Source organism: Oryza sativa, chromosome 6, assembly GCF_034140825.1.
Source record: "Oryza sativa Japonica Group chromosome 6, ASM3414082v1".
NCBI classification, from domain to species: Eukaryota; Viridiplantae; Streptophyta; class Magnoliopsida; order Poales; family Poaceae; genus Oryza; species Oryza sativa.
Genome location: NC_089040.1, coordinates 3257582 through 3277679, shown reverse-complemented (window position 1 = coordinate 3277679; position 20098 = coordinate 3257582). Strand labels below are relative to the sequence as shown.

At 41.0% G+C, this 20098-nt stretch overlaps 2 protein-coding genes across 3 annotated transcripts; both read right to left on the bottom strand.

Annotated features, from left to right (window-relative positions):
• Positions 1–2092: 2092 nt before the first annotated feature.
• On the bottom strand, positions 2093–5840 carry LOC4340211 (uncharacterized). Its single transcript, XM_015788303.3, has 3 exons — positions 4417–5840; positions 3237–3876; positions 2093–2483 (listed from the first exon to the last, which is right to left on the bottom strand). Exons 1-2 carry the CDS (start codon positions 5720–5722, stop codon positions 3305–3307), a joined length of 1878 nt encoding a protein of 625 aa, XP_015643789.1. The 5' UTR covers positions 5723–5840; the 3' UTR covers positions 2093–2483; positions 3237–3304.
• Positions 5841–9878: 4038 nt separating this feature from the next.
• On the bottom strand, positions 9879–14454 carry LOC4340210 (F-box/FBD/LRR-repeat protein At1g13570). Of its 2 annotated transcripts, none has more exons than XM_015788306.3 (5): positions 14130–14454; positions 12404–12540; positions 11454–12311; positions 11219–11365; positions 9879–10338 (listed from the first exon to the last, which is right to left on the bottom strand). In XM_015788306.3, exons 2-5 carry the CDS (start codon positions 12506–12508, stop codon positions 9985–9987), a joined length of 1464 nt encoding a protein of 487 aa, XP_015643792.1. In that variant the 5' UTR covers positions 12509–12540; positions 14130–14454; the 3' UTR covers positions 9879–9984. The 2 variants fall into 2 exon arrangements, with proteins under 2 accessions (XP_015643792.1, XP_015643793.1); XM_015788307.3 differs by lacking the exon at positions 14130–14454 and adding an exon at positions 13577–13703.
• Positions 14455–20098: the final 5644 nt, after the last annotated feature.

The following is a 20098-nucleotide window of genomic DNA, read 5'->3' as shown; positions in this document are numbered from 1 at the left end:
AAAACATCACGAGAATATCCACTTAGGTCTCCCTTTTAGGTTTTCCTTGTTGCTTTTCTTCTTTATTTCCCCTGTTCTGTCTCTTTCACCTTTCCTGGTGATATTGTAAATACTTTCTATTTTCCTTAATATAACTCCAACTTTGCCTGGCTTCGATTTAAAAAAAAAAACTATACCTACTTAACTATCATGGAAGTCCATATTGCCGTGTGCATCTTCTTGTAGTTTTCTAACAATCGATAACTTTTACGGTACTGTTTGTATTTCAAAATGGGTAAAAGCTGTCCTAACGGTAGGACGACAGTTTGTACTTTGGGGAAGAAGAAAACAGATAGTATGTTTGACGCAATCACAGTTACAGAGCGATCACACGAAAGAAATCCAACCTACACATTCTACAGTCAACTATATATGATGGATAAGAGGATCTGAACCCGTCCTTTCTGTGAGACAGTACACGAACATGTTAAGGAGGAGTTGCCTGATGGATTTGTTTCTGACCTTATATCTACCATCTATGTAAAAGAATATCCAATTCTCGTGCCATTCTTCTTCTTTTTTCCGTCTCGTATCATTCGATCTGACGCAGCGAAAGTTTCTGAAGAGATGGATGAAGTGGGTAAAATATGCTAGTTCTGTCTTCCTCTAGTGGTCATTAGCATCTGCGTGTCTCGGTACTTCATCAGCTGCTAAATCCTACCTCCGTTTTTTAATAGATGACGCCGTTGACTTTTTCTCACATGTTTGACCATTCGTCTTATTCAAAAAATTTACGTAATTATACTTTATTTTGTTATGAGTTGTTTTATCACTCATAGTACTTTAAGTGTGATTTATATCTTATATATTTGTATAAAATTTTTGAATAAGACGAATGGTCAAACGTGTGAGAAAAAGTCAACGGCGTCATCTATTAAAAATGGAGGGAGTATTCTTTAAGCAGTTTTGTTATTGAGAGATACCATCATACGAATCAAAACTTGTTCTATCGTTGAGGGACACAAAGTAGACCATCTCATTTCGTTTTCCTTTTCCCTTCTGAAACTGGCCCATTAAACATCAAGAAACCAAATCCGACCTTCAAGCTCGACTCGGCCCAGTACATGGTACAGGTCTCTCTCTCTCTCTTTTTTTTTTTTTTCCCTTTCCTTTTCTTTTAGAATTCCTTTCGGACTCCGGAGTCCGGGTCCGATTCGTCCGAATATATCACCACACCACGCTACGTCTCAATCTCATCGATCGACCCCTCGAACCAACCACCGTATCAGCCATCGCCATCGTCGTAGTCACGGTCTCATGGACACACGCACACGCACGAGCTGACGAGCAGCTACAAGGTCGCCATGGATGAGAGGGAGGCGTCGGCGGCGCGGTCGTCAGTGCAGCTGTCGGAGTTGCCAGACCCGGAGACCAGCCGCATCCGCGTGGAGGAGACCAAGCAGCTGGTCGCCGATATGCAAAGCATCATCGAGGCGCTGCTGGTGTTCGTCGACGCCGGCTGCTCTCCCGTCCCCGTCGACGAGATCCACGAGATGATCCGCCACATGAGGGAGGTTGGATGCCCCTTGGTCCGCCGCTCGCTCGATCAGATACGCAGGGACACTGAGGCGCTACTAGCGGCGGCGGCGGCCCTCGAGCCTCGACCATGATAATGGCGGCGGCGGCGGTGATGAAGGCATCGGCCTCCGGCAGCAGCAGAACGCTGCTCAACCTCAGCCACGCTTGTAACCAACTACTGAAGGGATTGATTTTTTTTTGGGTTCAGTTTTGATGTAAAATTTACTAGCTTAGTCCTATGTACTTATGTTGGGACAAATAGAGGGAAAAAAGTATACAGGCAGTGCCTGATGAATTGATTTACGATTGGACAAATAGAGTGAAAAAAGTATACGACCATGAATAATGGCAGCAGCAGGGGCGGCGGCGGCGGCGACGAAGCCATCAGTATTCGGCTGGAGCAGCACAATACTACTCAATTTCAGCCACGCATATAATCGATTTCTGAAGGAATTAAACTAGGTTAGTAGTCCTATGTAGGAATAATTAGAGTGAATAAAAAGTATACAGGCAATGCCTGATATTGTGATATGTATTTGCAACTGGAGAATTGAGCATATGTATATTTCATTTCTAAACTGTGTGGATGATCAGTCGCATCATTTATCATACACACAATAACCGTGGAAACTACAGCAAATTAATTTCAGAACACAAAATTGTTCAGGCGCACATTCTACGTAGTTGGAAATTTCAGCAGTTTGTAAACTTCACGGCATAATGGCCAACACATAGTAACAGGAAAACAAAAAAGTTGACGGCTTTCTTTTTGGCTTCTGAGCATGTGCCTATCTACTATCTTTACAAAAAGAAGGCAACCAATTCTGCGTCATTCGATCAGAAGCAACAAAAATTTCTGAAGAGACGAATGAACAAGTGGAGGCTCCTGTAGTTCTGTCTTCCTCTAGACCGCATCTACATTGCAGCTGAATTTGCAGAGGACCAAACAAAACAATAAGGAAGTTAGGTACATATATCGCAACCTGTAAGCCGTTCAATATCAGAAATCATCTAACAAAACATCTTGTTATAGAAGAAAATAAATATATAGAAATATAAAATGGATAACTCATATAAAAACATCATAAGCTGGGTCTTGATTTAACGTCAGCAGCGTTGTGTATTATACATTTGTAGATGAAAACCAGCATGCAAGATTATCTTAAAACAAATAACCTGTTTCTTAGACTGAAAAGATATTACTGAGATTACCTGGGCTTAAATCCTTCAACACTACTACCAGGACATAAACATTCTCAACCAAGGATTGGGATATAAACCCAGTATTTTCGATACCAGGGCAAACCATTATTCCCAATTACTAAACTACCTTCAGGCCATATTTTAGCACATGTACACAGATTGAAAATCCACAAGGACGGGGCATGAGTATGTATGGCAACCAACAAACCATTATTTCCAACAGTTTTCAGGTAAGTCTCTCCAAACCAGACATGCTATACAGTTTCCTAGAGGACAAATGGATATAACTTTATTAAGAACAGTACCAAGCTCTGTTAGAAAGAAATCGATGCAGAAGTTTGTCACAAAAGATGCAGGACAAAATACAAACTGAAGACTAAAGGATTATCACAAGTGAATGACTATTAATGCATAGAAACTGTGTCAGGGAAAAAAAAAGATGACCAGCCATACATGGGGTAAAATGGAAACCTTACCATGAGAGGTTCTGCTCCTGTATCTGTCTTCCTCTTATACAGTCAGATAAGTCTCCAGTAAATGGCTGCTACTCTTTTAGGTAGACCCACTCCTTCAAATCAGAAGACTTGCGTAAGTTGTTGCCGGTTTTCTCAAGGAATGTCGGGGAATTCATCAGCATGAACGTGGCATTTTCACCCCCAAGGTACGTCAAGATATTAATGCACTCTTCCACACCCACAGACTTAGCCACATCCATTATACAACTATGTGGTTGCTGGCAGCTAATCCACTGATTGATAAACCTTCTAGCTTCATTGACGTTTTTGACGATGTGGATACCTTCCATTGACAATGACTCGACATCTTCATCCACGTCATTGATGATTTGGAAATCTTCCATTGGCAATGCCTTGACCGGATCATTTGCATGTAACCTCGAATTGTGAAATTTCAATATCTTCCCTGTTTTCGAACAATAGGAACCAACCTTCTTGACACAAATAGCTGCAGATCTAAAGGAACCGCCAGCAGGAATGGTAAGAAAATCTATTACATCTCCAACGTGAGTTACAACTTCATGGTTATCACTCAGCCACACGATCCCCCTCTTGAGTGCTTGCTTTAGTTTAAGGGCACGAAGCCATCTCTTTGAACAATCTAAACAGCAAGAAACATGGCTTAATCCCCATTAACAATTGTAACAGTTCAGAGAAGACAAAAGCATGATGGCAGGTACAAGAACAATTTAGCATTTCAGAATATAGAGAACAAACCAACAATATACCATGGCTCATGGTATCAAATCACAGTTTATATCCGAGGAGCCACTTCTTTAAATAACCTAAACAACAAGCAACATGGCTTAACCCCCATTAACAATTCTAACATTTGAGAGAAGACAAAAGCATGTTGGCAGGGATAATTTGGCATTTCAGAATATAGAGAACAAACTAACAATATAGTATCATGGTATCAATTCACAGTGTATATTCGGGGAGGCACTTCTTTGAATAACCTAAACAGCAAGCAACATGACTTAACCCACATTAGCCATTCTAACATTTCAGACAAGATAAAAACATGCTGGCAGGAGCAAAAACAATTTGGCATTTCAGAATATAGAGAGCAAACTAACAATATATGATGGGGGTATCAAATGACACTGTAGTAATCACAAGGGAAACTAGAAGTGCTTACTTGATCTCGGTGGTGTCTCTTGGGGAAGCAGGTCTGCTGGGTCATGAACCAGCCACGGAAGGAGAAACAGACTCGGAGTGATCTCATTCTCGTTGAGCAGGAACTTGTGGTGATCACCAACTTTGATAGAAGAAGTTGTTGTATCTGAGCTGACAGAAAATATGATTGAGTTCTGCACTAAGAAAATGGTACTAGTGTCGATAGGATGAATGCCTGCCACTGAGGGGAATATGTGTGGGTTCAGTCCTGCTTCCTGGAAACTCTTATCAGCACGAAGAGATACTAAATCGACTGAGAATGTATGCTCCCAAAATGTGACATCCTTAAGAGTCATCAAGGTCCACACGGCAATCGACTGTCCTGAACTGTCTATCTGAAGGTATCTAAGTTTGCCATCACTAACACCAATACAACGTCTCCTAAGCTTCTCTACAACAGCAGGCGACCCCATGTCATCGTCTTCATCCATCGTGCAGCCTTCTGGGAGCTGGACGTACCGAAGCCTGGGATCCTCCAACAGAACTTCACATAGCACCAAACCATAAGCAGCATCAATCCAACAGACCTCGCCATCGAGAGGTATCGCACGGTGGCTGTGGCTGTGTCTGTGCCAACCCCTCGGTGGCTGCTGCGAATTGCAGGACAGCAACTTCTCACTCCAGTCTTGGTCGTGGGTCTCCGTGTCGCTCCAGTCCTGGTCATGGGTCTGTGTGTCGAGTACTCCTCCGGTCTTGGATTCATAGCAGAGAACCTCCTGGAAGGCTCCGCTCGCGTCCGCATGGAGTAGAACAACGATGTAGGCATCGCCATCCTCCTCGTCGCGCGGATCGCTGAGTACCGCCAGGCATGGGAACCCGCGCTCGTTGTCATCACAAGTCGCGCCGACTGGCAGCGGGAGGCGCATGACCTTGAGGTTTGTGGCGTCGCAGATGATGATGACGCCTTGACGAGGAGGCAGAGCAGCAGAGGTGGTTGCGGCCGGTGCTGGCCGCGGCTTGGCGCTCAAGAGAAGCCGACCAGCAGAATCCGCGCAGACTATCTCAACGAAGCAGTGGGCGGCCTCGCCGAGGCTCCGCTGCGGAAGGCAGAGAAAGGAGATGAGCGGCGGCGGCTGCTTGCTCATGGCCAGGTCTCTGGTCGGAGGAAGCTCCTCGTCGGTGACCGGGATCGGGAGGGTGAAGAGCATCGCCCACTTCACCTCCTCGCCTTCGCCTTCGCCCTCGCCCTCGCCCTCCGACCCCATTACTCGCCCTCGCCCTCGCCGGATTGAGGCTCCTTCGCCATCGCCCTCGCCTCGCGACTCCATTGATAGCCCTCGCCCTCGCCCTCGCCCTCGCCTGCCTTTGGAGGTTTCGGATGGAGGAAAGAGAGAGAGAGCCGGAGAGGAGGAGGAGGAGCGATTCGCGGCGCGGCGCCCCCGAATCAGGTGTGATTTGGGGGAGAAGGGAGGGTTTTTGTCCGGGGAATTTAACCATTTGTCACTTTTAGATTTAGCAATTATTCAAATACCCATCTTAAATTATTTTTTGTTTTTCCTTTATAAAGATAAAGAGGTGGTCTAACTATTTGCCACTTTTTACCCACGTGGCGCGCCAGCGTAGCAAACTCTGGTGAAAAACTCCGTGGGACCCACCCGTCAGTCTCTCCCTCCCCTTCGCCCGTGTTCGCTGCCCTATCGCCGCCGCGCCGCCCATCTTCTCCGCCGCTCGACCGGCGCCCCCCCATCGACGCCGGCGCCGCCTCGCGGCCGACCACCGCGGCACCGCCCCGCAGCTGACGCTAGGCCCTCATCACCGGCGCCGCCTCGCAGCCGACCATCGCCAGCGTCGTGGACGGAGGCAGCGGTCGGGGCGGTGGCCACCCGATACGCTGCGCGCGTGGCTGCGCTTCACCGTCGCCGATGCGTTCTCTATCCATCTACGGAGCTTCCCGCATGGATGGATTGCAAGTCGACTTTCCCGTCTTCGATGCGGCGACGGCGATCCGTTCCGTCTCATCGAGAGCATCTAGCTCCGGTCGCCACCCCAGGACAACGGTGGCACGTTCGCCGCGTTGACCACCGTGATGATACATACCTGCAGCATGGACGGCGGCGAGCTGTGGTTCACAGAGCTTTGGGGGGCTCGGTGAACGGCCTCGCCCGGGCCGCTGCCTCCGTCCTCGACGCCGGCGATGGTTGGCTGCGAGGCGGCGGCGGCGATGAAGGCCTGGCATCGGCTGCGGGGCGGTGCCGCGGTGGTCGGCCGCGAGGCGGCGCCGGTCGAGCAGTGGAGAAGATGGGCGGCAGCGGCGGCGATGGGGCAACGAACACAGGGGAAGAGACGAAGGGGAGGGAGAGACTGACGGGTGGGTCCCACGGAGTTTTTCACCAGAGTTTGCCACGCTGGCGCGCCACGGCGTGGGCAAAAGTGGCAAATAGTTAAGGGACTGTTCACTTTGATGCCATTTTCAATCTTACCAAATTTTGATAAAGTTACCAAAAAAGTGGCTATATTTAGTTTGCTGTTAAATTTTGGTAACTATATAAGAAATCCTACCAAAATTTTGGCAAGTTGCCAAAATTTTGGCAACTTTACCAAATTTTAGCATTTGGTAAGATTTTTTTTTGGCATTAAAGTGAACAGGCCCTAAGAGACCACCTCTTTAGAGGGGCAAAAAATTAACTGCAAATCTAACTAAAAAGGGCATTTAGATAATTGTCAAACCTAAAAGTGCTAAATAGTTAAATTCCCCTTATCCGGCTGTTACGGCTGGGGGTGGGGCCCACACCACACACATCGTGAGACACAAGTTTGTTACGTCTAGGGATGAAAATAGTGCCAGAAAAAACCATATACCATTTTCATTTTCATATTTTTTTTCTCAAAAAGGGAATCGGAACGGTACTTGAAACGGTAACGATATCGGCAATATCGCCGATATCGGTATATCGGAAACGGGACCATCGGAACGGAATATACCGATATTGGTCGGAAGTCGAAAATTCATGTCGGAATCACCAGAGTGTGGCATAACACACATTTAACTATGCACGTAGATGACTTTTTAACTTTATTCTTGCATCATCACACTCCACATAACACCGTTATATGATGATTAATGATATGATAATAAGTTTGACAAACAATATAAACAAAGTTCAACAATACTTATACATCGATAAGTTGAGGAGACCAAAGTTCAGCAAAATCCACACGCCATGTCATAGGTTTAACAGCATTTTCCCTGGTCACTTCCCCTTTTTTTATGGGCTGCAAGCCTACCAGAATTTTTTTCTGTTCATGGGCTTCCAATGGGTTGAGCTAGCTGAGCCGCTGGGGAACTTTCGAAATTTTGACAGAAATTACCGTACAAATATGGTTACCGACAAAACGGTCGGAAAAACCTCCATCCCATTTCCACTACCATTTCCAGAAGATATCACCCGTTTCCATTTCCACCACAATCGGTTACCGATACCGACTGAAACGGTCGGTGCAAGCTGGAAACGGTAGCCGGAAATCTCGAAAATTTCTGTACCGTTTTCACCCCTAGTTACGGCCACGCGGTGCATTCTCCTTTTTTCATGCATGTCTCATTTTTATAATACTAGCAAAAATGCCCGTGCGTTGCAACGGGTGAAAAACTTCTAATAATAAAATAGGATTTTCATACATAACGATGTCAATGACAATGTTTGTATGGATCGTTTGTAGCTAAGACAATCAAAAAAATTGTAACATCTTAAATGAAATGGCCCAACCTCAACGATGACAACCTCACTGATGCTTGCTTTACCTAAAATAATTAGATTATTCATGTGACAACATGCATATAATCTAAAATACTCTTTGAATCTTATTCTTGCAACCAATAATACGATCAATCAAATCCTACATTACCTCGCATGGTCAAATCTACACAAAATAGAGTCACTGTGAACTCTTCTCTAAATAACAATTAAAAATATGTTTATTTTTTAATATTATATCCATATCATATGTTATCAACAATAGTAGCTATACTTAACAAAAATAGTCTGATAATTGCATATAGAGACGTGCAGGGTCTCTAATACAGGAGAATAGATGACCAAACAAAAGTTGTGTAGGAGATGGAAAAATCGATGGATCCTATCTGACCCAAGGCGTCCATCAATTTAGCGTTTTTCAAACCATTTTTCATGCGAGGTTTTTTTAAACCATTTTTTAGAAATGTGCGTTTTTTCTAAAAGTTTTTTCCTCGCATGTTTTTTTATTATTTTTACGGATGATGGAAATATTTTTTTTTCTCGTACATTTTTTTATTTTTTAGGACTACGGAAACCTTTTTTTAGCGCTTTTCTCTGACATTTTTTCCTCACGTGTTTCTTTAACCATTTTTATTTTCTTGCGCATTTTTTCATTTTTACCGTTTTTATTTTCTCGCGCATTTTTTTCTTTTTAAGTTGTACGATGAAAACTTCTCTTTTTAGTTATACGATGAAAACATCTCTTTTTAAATAGATTAGATTAGATTAGGCATAGAGAAGAGATATATACGGACTATTAAAACGAAGAAATTGGACTTTTTTTTTGCTGCGCTTCCCACCCTTTTTACTTTTTTTTCTCGTTTACAAACCCTTTTTTCCCACTATCTGAATTTTTTAAGTAGGGACGGACGAAGGAAACATTTTGAATTTTTTAAGTAGTAGAGATAGAGACTAGAGAGTAGAGATAGAGATGTATACAAAGTTTATATACAAACATATAAAAAATACACGTATACAAAGGTTGTATATGTGTATATATAAAGTTTGTATACATACATAGTATTAAGAAATAAAAAAACAGAAAAAGAAAAAAGGGAAAGAAAAAACTGAAAAGAAACGAAAAAAAGGAAGAAAAAAAGAAAAACCGTGCGTGGGAATAGGAAAATTTTCCCCTTTTTAAGGGATCAGATCTATTTTTTTTCGCCACTTTTTCTGTTTTTTGAACCGGACTTTTTTTTCCCCTTTTTAGGGGAATCGGATCTACCTTTTTTTCGCTATTTTTTCTCGAACTTTTTTTTCCTTTTTAAGGGGAATCGGACTTCTTTTTTTAGTTTTTCTTTTCTCTATATTTTTTTTACGGACGACGGAAATTTCTTATACTTTTTAAGTTGTAGAGAAGAGATATACTACTAAACAATAGGACCTGTTTGTTTTAAAACTAACCAATACTCCATCTGTTCAAATTGATTATCATATAATAAAATCCAAAATTTCTCAAATTGATCATCATATAACTGCATGGACACAGATTTCATCCGAATACAATTAATGTAGCAAGAGAGAATGTGTACATGCTAAGGGTGTATGATGATCAATTTAAGATGGATAGAGTAACAAATGTTAAGGGTGTGTTTTTTCCTCCTTTTACTTTTGCAATTCCTTCATTACCGTGAATATGTTTTCCAAACTGCTAAACAATGTGTTTTTTATTTAAAAAAAACTTTCAAATTCCTTTAGAAAAATCAAATAAACTCAATTATTTTCAAGTTTATAATAATATTATTTAATTAATCTTACACTAATGGCTATTTTCACATGGCTTGCATAGAGCGCTAGCTCTATCTGGAACTAGTAGTCTTAATACAAAGCTGTGTCTTTGAGCTAAGTTTCTCCCTCAGATACTGTTGAGCAATCAGAGCAGATCTATCGGCACTCTGAGTAATTCTGTCGATCCACGCTTCATTCAACACAAATGAAACCTCCTGGTACTCTATTCCAGCTGCCTCTAGAGTTAAAACCTCAAGTGCAGGGGCATTCTCCACAACATGTAGAAGAAATTCGACCTGATCTCTTGAACCTTTATATCCTATGATACGCATGTTCTTCAGGTTATTGTATTCACAGCGTCCAAGTTGTTGCCTGATAGGATGGTCCTCATGCGATTCATCCAGTATTAATAAATTCATGGAAAACTGCATGGTTAAAACATAACAATATGTGATCAGCTGGGTTTAGATCCACATCCTTTAATATATGTGTACCTAGGATATGATACATACTGCATCTAGTGATTGTTATCATCATCATTATTTTTTAAAAAAAAGAAAATGTAACTGTATGTTTGTGTGTATCCAGATGTAACATAAGCAGTGAAGCTGTTTGGGAAATTTTGCAAAAATACGATAATATACCCACTCTGCAAAGTAATAATTGTATACTCTCACTTGACTCTATTGAAAGAAAACCTTGCTAAGGCAGTGTTTAGTTCCCTTCAAACTTCCAAAAATTCTGTCACATCAAATGTTTGGACACATGTATGGAGCATTAAAAAACCAATTGCACAGTTTGCATGTAAATTGCGAGACGAATCTTTTGAGCCTAATTACACCATGATTTGACAATGTGATGCTACAGTAAACATTTGCTAATAACAGATTAATTAGGCTTAATAAATTCGTCTCGCAGTTTACAGGCGGAATCTATAATTTGTTTTGTTATTAGTCTACGTTTAATACTTCAAATGTGTGTCCGTATACTTCAAAAAAGATTTGGCACACGAACTAAACACGGCCTAAGCAAACGCTCCTGGGTAAACAACGGCGAAATTGTTTTCTGAATAGAAGTACAAAAATATATTGTGCAGAGACAGATTCTCAGAAACAATACACAGATATGCAGTCAATTATAACATGCTAAAACCAAGACATGAACGACCAGTGTGAGCAGACTGACCTAATTTTACTGCATGGTATACCCAGGATACTAAAAGGAGATCAGTATTACATGACATGTCAACATACAAGTGAAGAAATAGTTTGGAGAATAGTAGTAGTTACTGATAAGAGCACTTACATGGATCTCTAACTTCTCAATAAAAGGAGCAGCCCTGAGAAAAGAGACAAAAAAATTCGTCTCCACGATCCCAGAATCTGCAAAGTTTTTCAACCGCAAGTACCTGAGATGAGAAAACTTCCAAGGTGTATCTGATAACAACTTAGTCTGGAAAACAAAAGGACAAAGATCATTCACTAGATTATGTTAAACAAGCTAAAACTGTAGCATGGAGGGTTAGTTTCTGAGAACAAACCTCTGCATCGTTCCAAGAAAGGTGAAAATTCAGATTTTGCAAGTTCGGAAAACATTTTACCAGGTCACTGATAGCATGCCGATCATTCAAACTATATAACCTGATGTTTGCATTTTCCAGCTTCAACGAATGCTTGAGGGCTATGGGCACAAAGTCTCCTTTATATACAAAATTAGCTAGCTCCACAGCATGGAATTGTATCTTGGTTACTTGGCAGTACACAACTTGTAGGTATACCAGACGGGGCAATGGACTACCTACCCTAAGTTCACCATTCAGGCGGCATCTGTCCATGCTTAGCCATTCAAGAAGTTTGCAATTTGACAGCATAGTTTCAAAATCCTTTGAAGAGGCATCTAGAAGTTGCAGATCAAGCTTTCTCAGGTTAGGGAAACCTCTGAACTTGGAAGGTGGTTTGATAGATACAAAACTGAACTGCACATGTTGTAGACCGGACAAGCTTCCACTGTCCAAAAGTTCAAAGGGGAATTTGTAGCGTGCAGGATATCGTTCAATATCATTGGTTTGCAGATCTAAAGCTAGATTCTTCATCTTAGATGACAAGGAAAAGATAACCCAATTATCAAGATAATGAGCTGGTATGCTGTGAAAATCAAATCTGATATGAAATTCCTCAACCACTTCTCCCTGGTATTTTTGCAAAACAGCATTAACCTGAGCAATGAATTGCCGAGCGTGTAAGAACAGTTCACCCCTTTCGCATTTGAACATCGCAAGACCATCAAAACACAATCTGGGGCACGTCAACCAGATGCACCTCCACTTGGTAGACAAAACACTAGTTTTTGCAGCCTCTTTCAGTGGTAATTTAGATAAAATTTTGTATACTACAAGGTCCTGCAGCAAATGCATCACATACATTTGGAGATTATAAATAAATCCCATTTCTACCCAACACTCAAACAGAAAAGAAGTTAAGATGAACATACCCATGGAAGGTCTTCAAGCCTTACACCTGGTCTTGCATTCTCATCGATTTGTTTACCATGGCCACGATCTTGTAGTTTTCTTTGGTGTATTAAATTGTTACCCATTTCTATGCCGAATGCAACAAGGTTACTTTCCTCTGTTATCCATGGAATTGGAACAATAAGTGGAAATACAGAAGAATCAAGGAGTGTACTGTTCAAGACAACTAGCTAATTAGAAGGTGCTGAAACAATGCATGATCCATCTAGTTTACGTTTGGTTTCTGCACAATTTTTCTTCACTGTGTAAAATATTTTCAGTCTGAATTGAGACAAAATCTTGGTTTTCAAGCAGGGTCCCAGAAATTTTAGGATAGGTATTCGAGCTTTTAGCACTAGGCTTTCCTAATTATTCTGATACACGACCATAGGATGGTATCCGTCTCATCAAAGCACTGATACCACAATAAGTATGTGTAGAACTGATAAAAGAAATAATGTTTGGATATATATGAAAAATATATAGAATTTACTGATGATGACTTTTATTATCCGCAAGGAATTCACAACAACTTGGCATGTACTCCCTCCCTCCGTTTTAGGTTATAAGACGTTTTGACTTTGGTGACTTTGGTTAAAGTCAAATTGTTTTAAGTTCGATCAAGTTTGTAGAAAAAGGTAGTAACATTTTCAACCCAAGATAAATTTATTATAAAAATATATTCAATTATTGATTTGATGAAACTAACTTAGTTAAACTTGAAACAGTTTGTCTTTGACCAAAGTCAAAATGTTTTATAACCTGAAACGGAGAGAGTAATAAACTTGCTACTCATCGCCGGGGCCAAAGAACGAATATGTTAGGATTCGCTAGGCACATTTCAGTCACCTGGACCTGGCCGTTGGATTATGATCCAGTGGCGGGCCCAGGATTTAGAGGTTGGGTATTCGAAATAGGTAGGGGTAAAACAAAATTCTTTTTACTTCTAGAAGTCCAATAATTAATTGGTATAATATTACACATTACTAATTGTATAATATTATAGCATATGGCCATAACTTTATAAATTGATAGAATTGATCATAAGTCCAAATTCTTTAACATATATAAGTACTAATTGTTCGACATATGAAAGTGGCAACATATATAACATGTAAAGGATAGAAAATGGTAAAATGATAAAAAAAACTTACAATTTAGAGGAGAACTTTTCAATGCTTGATATTTTAAAAATGAGTGATGATGTCCTCATCCTTTAACTTGTACAAAAAATTCTCTTCCAATAAATGTAGATTGTTGCTCATCTTGCTTCTTGTTTTTATATAGTTCATCGAAGAAAACACCCTCTCTAAATTCTCTAAATTCCTAACAACAGCTCATATATAGCCTCATACTATCATCATATATATAAATTTAACACACTGAAAATTAAATATTATGGTTCTAAGTTATCTAAATTCCTAATATTTACAGCTTTATACTATCAATCTGTCAATAAATATACACTTAACAGTTAACACTCTGAAAAATAAAGAAGACAGGAACTGAGGAAGTTGAATCCTTCGGTGCTAGTGAACTATTGAACTACTATAGAACAAATCAATGAAACAAGCCGTCGCCACCGGAAAACATAACTACTATTGAACTACCTAGAACAAATCAATGCAATGAATCAATGAATCAAGCCCCTCACGCAATCCATGCCAGGCCGGCAAGCCGTGGTCGTTCGGCTGCCGCATCGCGTACCTGTGTGGTGGCCTGGTGGACTGGCGGCCTGCACGCCTGGCCGAGCCCCAACGCCGCACGGCCGCAGCCGTCGACGCGCCGCCTGCACGCCTCGGCGCCTCCTGCCGCCGACGCAGCCGCGCACGCCGCAGCCGGAAGCCTCTGCCGCAGCCGCCGACGAGCACGCTGCAGACTAGACTGCAGTCGCCGCCGCCCGACGCGCTGCCTAGGCTCCTACCCGCCTTGGCGCCGCCTTCCGCCGACGCAGCCGGAAGTCGCCGCCGCCGCACTGCCGCACGTCCTCGCCGCCACACCGCGCACGTCCTCGGTCCTCTGGTTAGGGTTTGGCCGATTTGGGAATTAGGGCTTTGGTTTGCTGTGCCTAGGCGAGGAGGGGAAATGAACTAGTTGTGGCCCAAACTGATTGTGGGCTGAGATGAAAGGGGAGGGAAGTGGGAAATTTAGGCCCAATAGAGAAGAAACGATGAAACAGGGCCCAAAATGAGTAGTTTTAGCCTTTTTCTTTAATTTCTTGAATACATATACGAGGTATAGAGTACATATACTTATTTTTTTTGTCTAAAAATCTTGGGTATACGTCTGAATACCCTTGAATCAATAGTGGGCCCGCCCCTGTTATGATCCAATTGCCAGGGCATCATCTTCAACCTCAGGATTAGGGGAAGCATCTTCAACCTCGGGATGAGGGGGAAGGGAGAGAGGGTAGCTCACCGGAGGGACGTCGACTTATTATTCCACCGCCGGCGAACTCTCCCTCCTCTTTGGCGCCGGTGACGACAGCCATAGATTTCCCGAACCAAAACAAAAACCTAGATTTGGGTTCGGGGGCGGCGAGGCGGCGGTGGACGGAGCCGCGGGGTTGGAGGAGGGAGGTGAGAGGGTTCTGCGGCGTAGGTTCCTAGAGGAGTGAGTAGGAGGCGGCGATGGCGGTGGCGTCTCCGGTGGCAGGAGGAAGGCCAGAAAGCCGCGAGCAAAGCTTCGATGGCGGATGCCGCGACGCGAGGAAGGAAGAAGACGACTAATGGTTTGCCTGCACGAATCAAAGACCCTACTGGTATTTGGTTGATTTGTATACGCCTAGAAACTTATAGTCACATTAAATTTACACCTCTGTGCTATAAAAATATTATATCCTAACTGCGAATCTTGATGCATGCATGTCGAGGTTCATACCCAGAATTAATCTTTTTTTAAGGAAGGAATACATATTGCTAAGCCCAAGATTACAAGGCTATGCAGTGCGCAATTTCAGTTCCTCCGATGTTAAATACTTCTATTTGTTCCTAACATTTTAGAGAAAATCCTCTATATACCCTTGAGAATTCATTCAATCTTTTGCGTGCCCCTGAATTTTGCCTCATAAATTATATACCCTGAGTTTTTAATTTGATTTTCTCTATGCTCATTCTGTTAGTTGATCATGAGTTGACCGTTAAATATTTTTTAAATTGATTATATTACCCCTCTCTTATACTTATGTGCTAGTTTAGTGATAAAAACACAATTCTTAAAACAATGGATGACAATAAATTTTATAAAAAAATCTAGAATTTTTAAATAAATTTTGAATTAACTTTTATGTAATTCGTTCACTGTTTTCATCAAAATTTGAGCCCAACAAATATATAATTTTTGTTTATAACTTCTAGCTAAAATTGTCAAAAAATAATTTGTTCAACAATTTAAATTTTCTTTTTCGAATTTTACAATAAATAATTATGCCCCCGTTTGATTTTATCAGGAATAACAATTTTTCACATTGTAAATTATGAAGTAGACCCCATGTAAGTATGGGAAATGGGCGATATGGTCATTTTAGAAAAATCTAACAGCCAATTAACAAAGTAGGGATATAAGAGATCAAAATAAATACTCAAGGGCATGTAGGGGATGATGCAAAATTCAAGGGGCGTAGAAGAGATTACAAAACTTTTCAGGGGTATGTAGAAAATTTTCTCAACTTTTTAGATTGTTGCACGCATATACGAGAAAATATATCCTTTTAGTCACTTCATGGGTTGAATTTGAATTTCTTGGTTCCCTTCTAAGTATATTATTAGCTGAAAAATGTTTGGAAAATCATTGTTCTCAAAATGCTTATTTTGTATAAAAGATTGGATGCTACAAATTCTATCTTATTGGCTGAAAATGCTTGGCGAATCGTTGTCCCAAAAAAAATGCTTATTTTATATTAAAAAAATTGAATACTACAAATGCTATTTGGTAATGGCCGGGGGGGGGGAGCGTATATGACACTACTGAGTTTTTCCTAAATTTTGACCTACATTATTTATTCAATTACTCCAATTATTGCTAAATATAAGTATTTATATGATTCAAATTTGGTACTCAATATAAACATTTCGGGGACGTAAATTCTAGACTTCAAGTACATGGGTAGCCAAGAATTTTGTATGGAAATCTTAGCATTTTTCTTTTTAGTAAGGTAAATATGAGGAGGATCAAGTGTGTAAAGATTAGCACCTTCATATAGCTTTTCCTAAGATTAGAAATGAATCACTAATCATGATGTAATCAAGCCATATTTGCTATAAAAAGCATACACAAATATATTTTGTTTTCATTGTTTATACGTTATGTGTGTAAGACTTTATTTGCACTATTTGTAATTAATGTACTTTTGATAAATTAAGATCTTTTAGTGTGTTTGTGTATATGAATAACTCTGATTGGGACTATGTGAGCACACCCAGGACAAAAGAAAAAAAAACATAGGTCCGTCACGAGTGGACAAATAGACAAGCACGAGTAATTGTAGAAGTAGGGCGGAAAACGTCATGAGTCTGAGAAGACATACACGATGTAACATATCTCGTACGAATTCGAAGATATTCAGCTAAATGCACATAAAATAGATGGGCCCGCACAAATTAAATCAAATTATGTCCCATTATGGGAAACAAATCTTTTAAAAAGATATAATAACCCATTTAGGAAAATTTTTGACCAAATACTCCATCATTGAAAAGTCTAAGGCATATTTCTTTTTTATCAAGACCAATGACCAATTAATTTATTCACCATGTGATAAAACCAATGAGCATGAAACCAATAAGTACTAATATAAAATGACTTCGGTTCCAATCAACAATTTAATTACCACATAGTGACTACAAATAAGACTTAGACTTTTAAAAAAACAAAGAATGAAATATGTCTTAGACTTTTTATATGGAGGGAGTACATCTTATATAGAAAAAACAAAATTGTACTGGTTAAAAACCGAAGGATTGGGGTGATAGTAAACGAACCTGCCGTCGACATCGACACGGGAACTGCGGATGATGCTGCAGCCTGCAGGTGAGCGGGGTTTGCGAATCGGCGGAACACGCGCCAAGTCGACGATTCGGCCGGCGTCTTTTTTTCTTCTTCCTGCTGCTGCTGCAGCTTTTCACGTTTTGATGGTACATTTTTACATGCTGTTTTTATTGGGCCGCGGCGTACGACACGATGAACCATCATCGTCGAATCGGAGTGGATAACGGACAGGGGAGTCCGGGACGGTCTTCACCGTAGTCGTCCGTAAGGCAGAACAGGGGCAAGACCAGTTTAATCCTCCTTCTCTATCAATATATAAGGCAAATTTCTTGCCTTCCTTTCAAAAAAAAAAGACCAGTTTAATCAAGGCCGTTGGATGTCTGCCCGTCGATCTGATCCAGCCGTCCAGGGGCGGGCCCACCTCAATGCCAGGGATTGATTTTCTTTTTTCTTTCTGGGTTCAAGTCCTATGTACTTATGTTGGGACAAATTGAGTTTTGAGTGAAAAAGGTACACAGGCAATGCCTGATGAATTAATTTACAATTGGAGAATTGAGCATATGTATATTTCGCTTCTTTTTTGAACGATATGTATATTTCGCTTCTGGAATGGGTGGATGATCGGTTTGCATCAATTATCATGCACAATAACCATTCGAACTAAAAAACTAACCATTGAAACTAACAGCGCATGTCAGAACATAAAATTGTTCAGGCGCACATTCTACTTAGTAGTTTGAAATTTCAGCAGTTTGTAAACTTCACAGCAAGGGCATGTACAAGATTCTTATTAACGAGCTCTTTACGTTAACATGCAATTGAATTTGGTTAGATGGAAGAGAGAGAAGCAAGAAGAGACAGACATTGTTGCTACGGTTAACAACTGCTTAACGACTCTTAGCCTCTATAAAATGAAAACTTTGTTGCATGAGTGTGTGAACCATAATAAAAAGATAATATTTGTGGATTAATGGTTTAGAGTCTTTGGTGTCTCTACCATTGTAAGGATATAGTCTTTAATAAACATGCATTATCTAAGAGTCTATATGGGCTCTACATTTAAATATGACCTACAAAAGCTCATAGGCGACTCTTAACATTTATTAAATGATATTTTGTTGCACGGGATAGAGAAAAGGAAAGAAGAGTAATATATTTTTTTGGGGGGAATCTTAGCATTTATTAAATGATATTTTGTTGCACGGGATAGAGAAAAGGAAAGAAGAGTAATATATTTTTGGGGGGAATTAATGATTAAGAAGTTTTGTTGTCTCAACATTTTTAAAAAATTTAATTGTTGTCTCAACTATTATTATAGGAGAATAGTCACTAAGTGAGTACTCCCTATATCCTATAATACAAGGTATAGTCAAACTTGACACGGTCTACAAAACTAATTTTTATCTTATAATTTCTCATATATAATAAAGTTTGTAGTAACAAAATTATAACCATATGAAAATAAATTTAAATGTCAATTCAATGATATAATTTTTTAGTAAGTAAAATTCAATTCATATTGTACTAAATGTTAGTCAAAATATTATGAAGATGAAATCTTGAAATGCATGGGCGCCTTATATTATGGGATGGATGAAGTATTTATTAACTAAGAGCTCATATCAGACTATCTCTTAGTCAACAGCTAGGAAAAAAAATGAAGTAACAGCTAGCAACCGTAAAGAAGATAACTAAATAACGAATTCTCACTAGATGTCAGAAAGAAAAAAACATTCTGATCGAGCCACCGAGGTCGGCGGACCAAAAGTCCATCGGATGATCGGAGCCGGTTGAACCCATCTGCATTCCTATCCGCCGTGCCGGCCCAGTCTCGCCGGACTCGGCCCGTTACATCCTACAGAAAGCGGCCCAACACAATCCGTGTCGGATTCAACGGCTCTTTCGGATTCCGACGCGGACTCCCCATTCCGATTCGTCGCTTGTGCGCACGGCGCCTATTATATAACCGAACTCCCGGTCTCAGCTGCTGCGTCTCATCGTTCGTTCCATCTCAGCGCGAGTCGTCGTCGTTGTCATCGTCGTCATCATCGTCTGCTAGTTCATTTCAAGATAGGGCCATGATGAACGAGGCTGAGAGAGAGGCGGTGGCGATCCAGCTGGGGTGGATCTCGGACCTCCTCGCGGACACCGAGCGGTTGATAGCCAGCAACAGAGGCTACGTGCGTGACCTGCTCGAATCCATCGACGACGGCACATGCCCCTTCACCTTCGCCGAGCTCCAAGACGAGATCCGCGACCTCCGCGAGTCAAGGGCCGTCGACGCCGCGCTGGACGGGATCAAGGAGATGCTCGACGACGTGCGAGCCATCCTCACCCGCGCTTCGTCCCATGGTGCTCGCGATCATGTAATTAGGATTTAGGAGTTGTTCTGTTTTGTTTTATTTCTTTTTTTTAAAAAAAAGAAGCATGGAATGCCTCATTTCCAGGTAGTATCGAATTGTTCTGTAAGGTTTGATGTATAATGTTAGAGTTTTTTTTTTTAAAAAAAAGTAGTTCTGGGGAGACAATTTTGTACCGAAAAGCTAATGTCGGACAGTCCGAGATTACTAACCCTTCTTTTCTCTGTGCATGTTAACACAACAGACCTGATTCTGAATGACAACACAGGACCAGGTTATGAAAGAGTTACCTCATGCATTTACAATTGGCATTAAAAATTCACTTCAGCA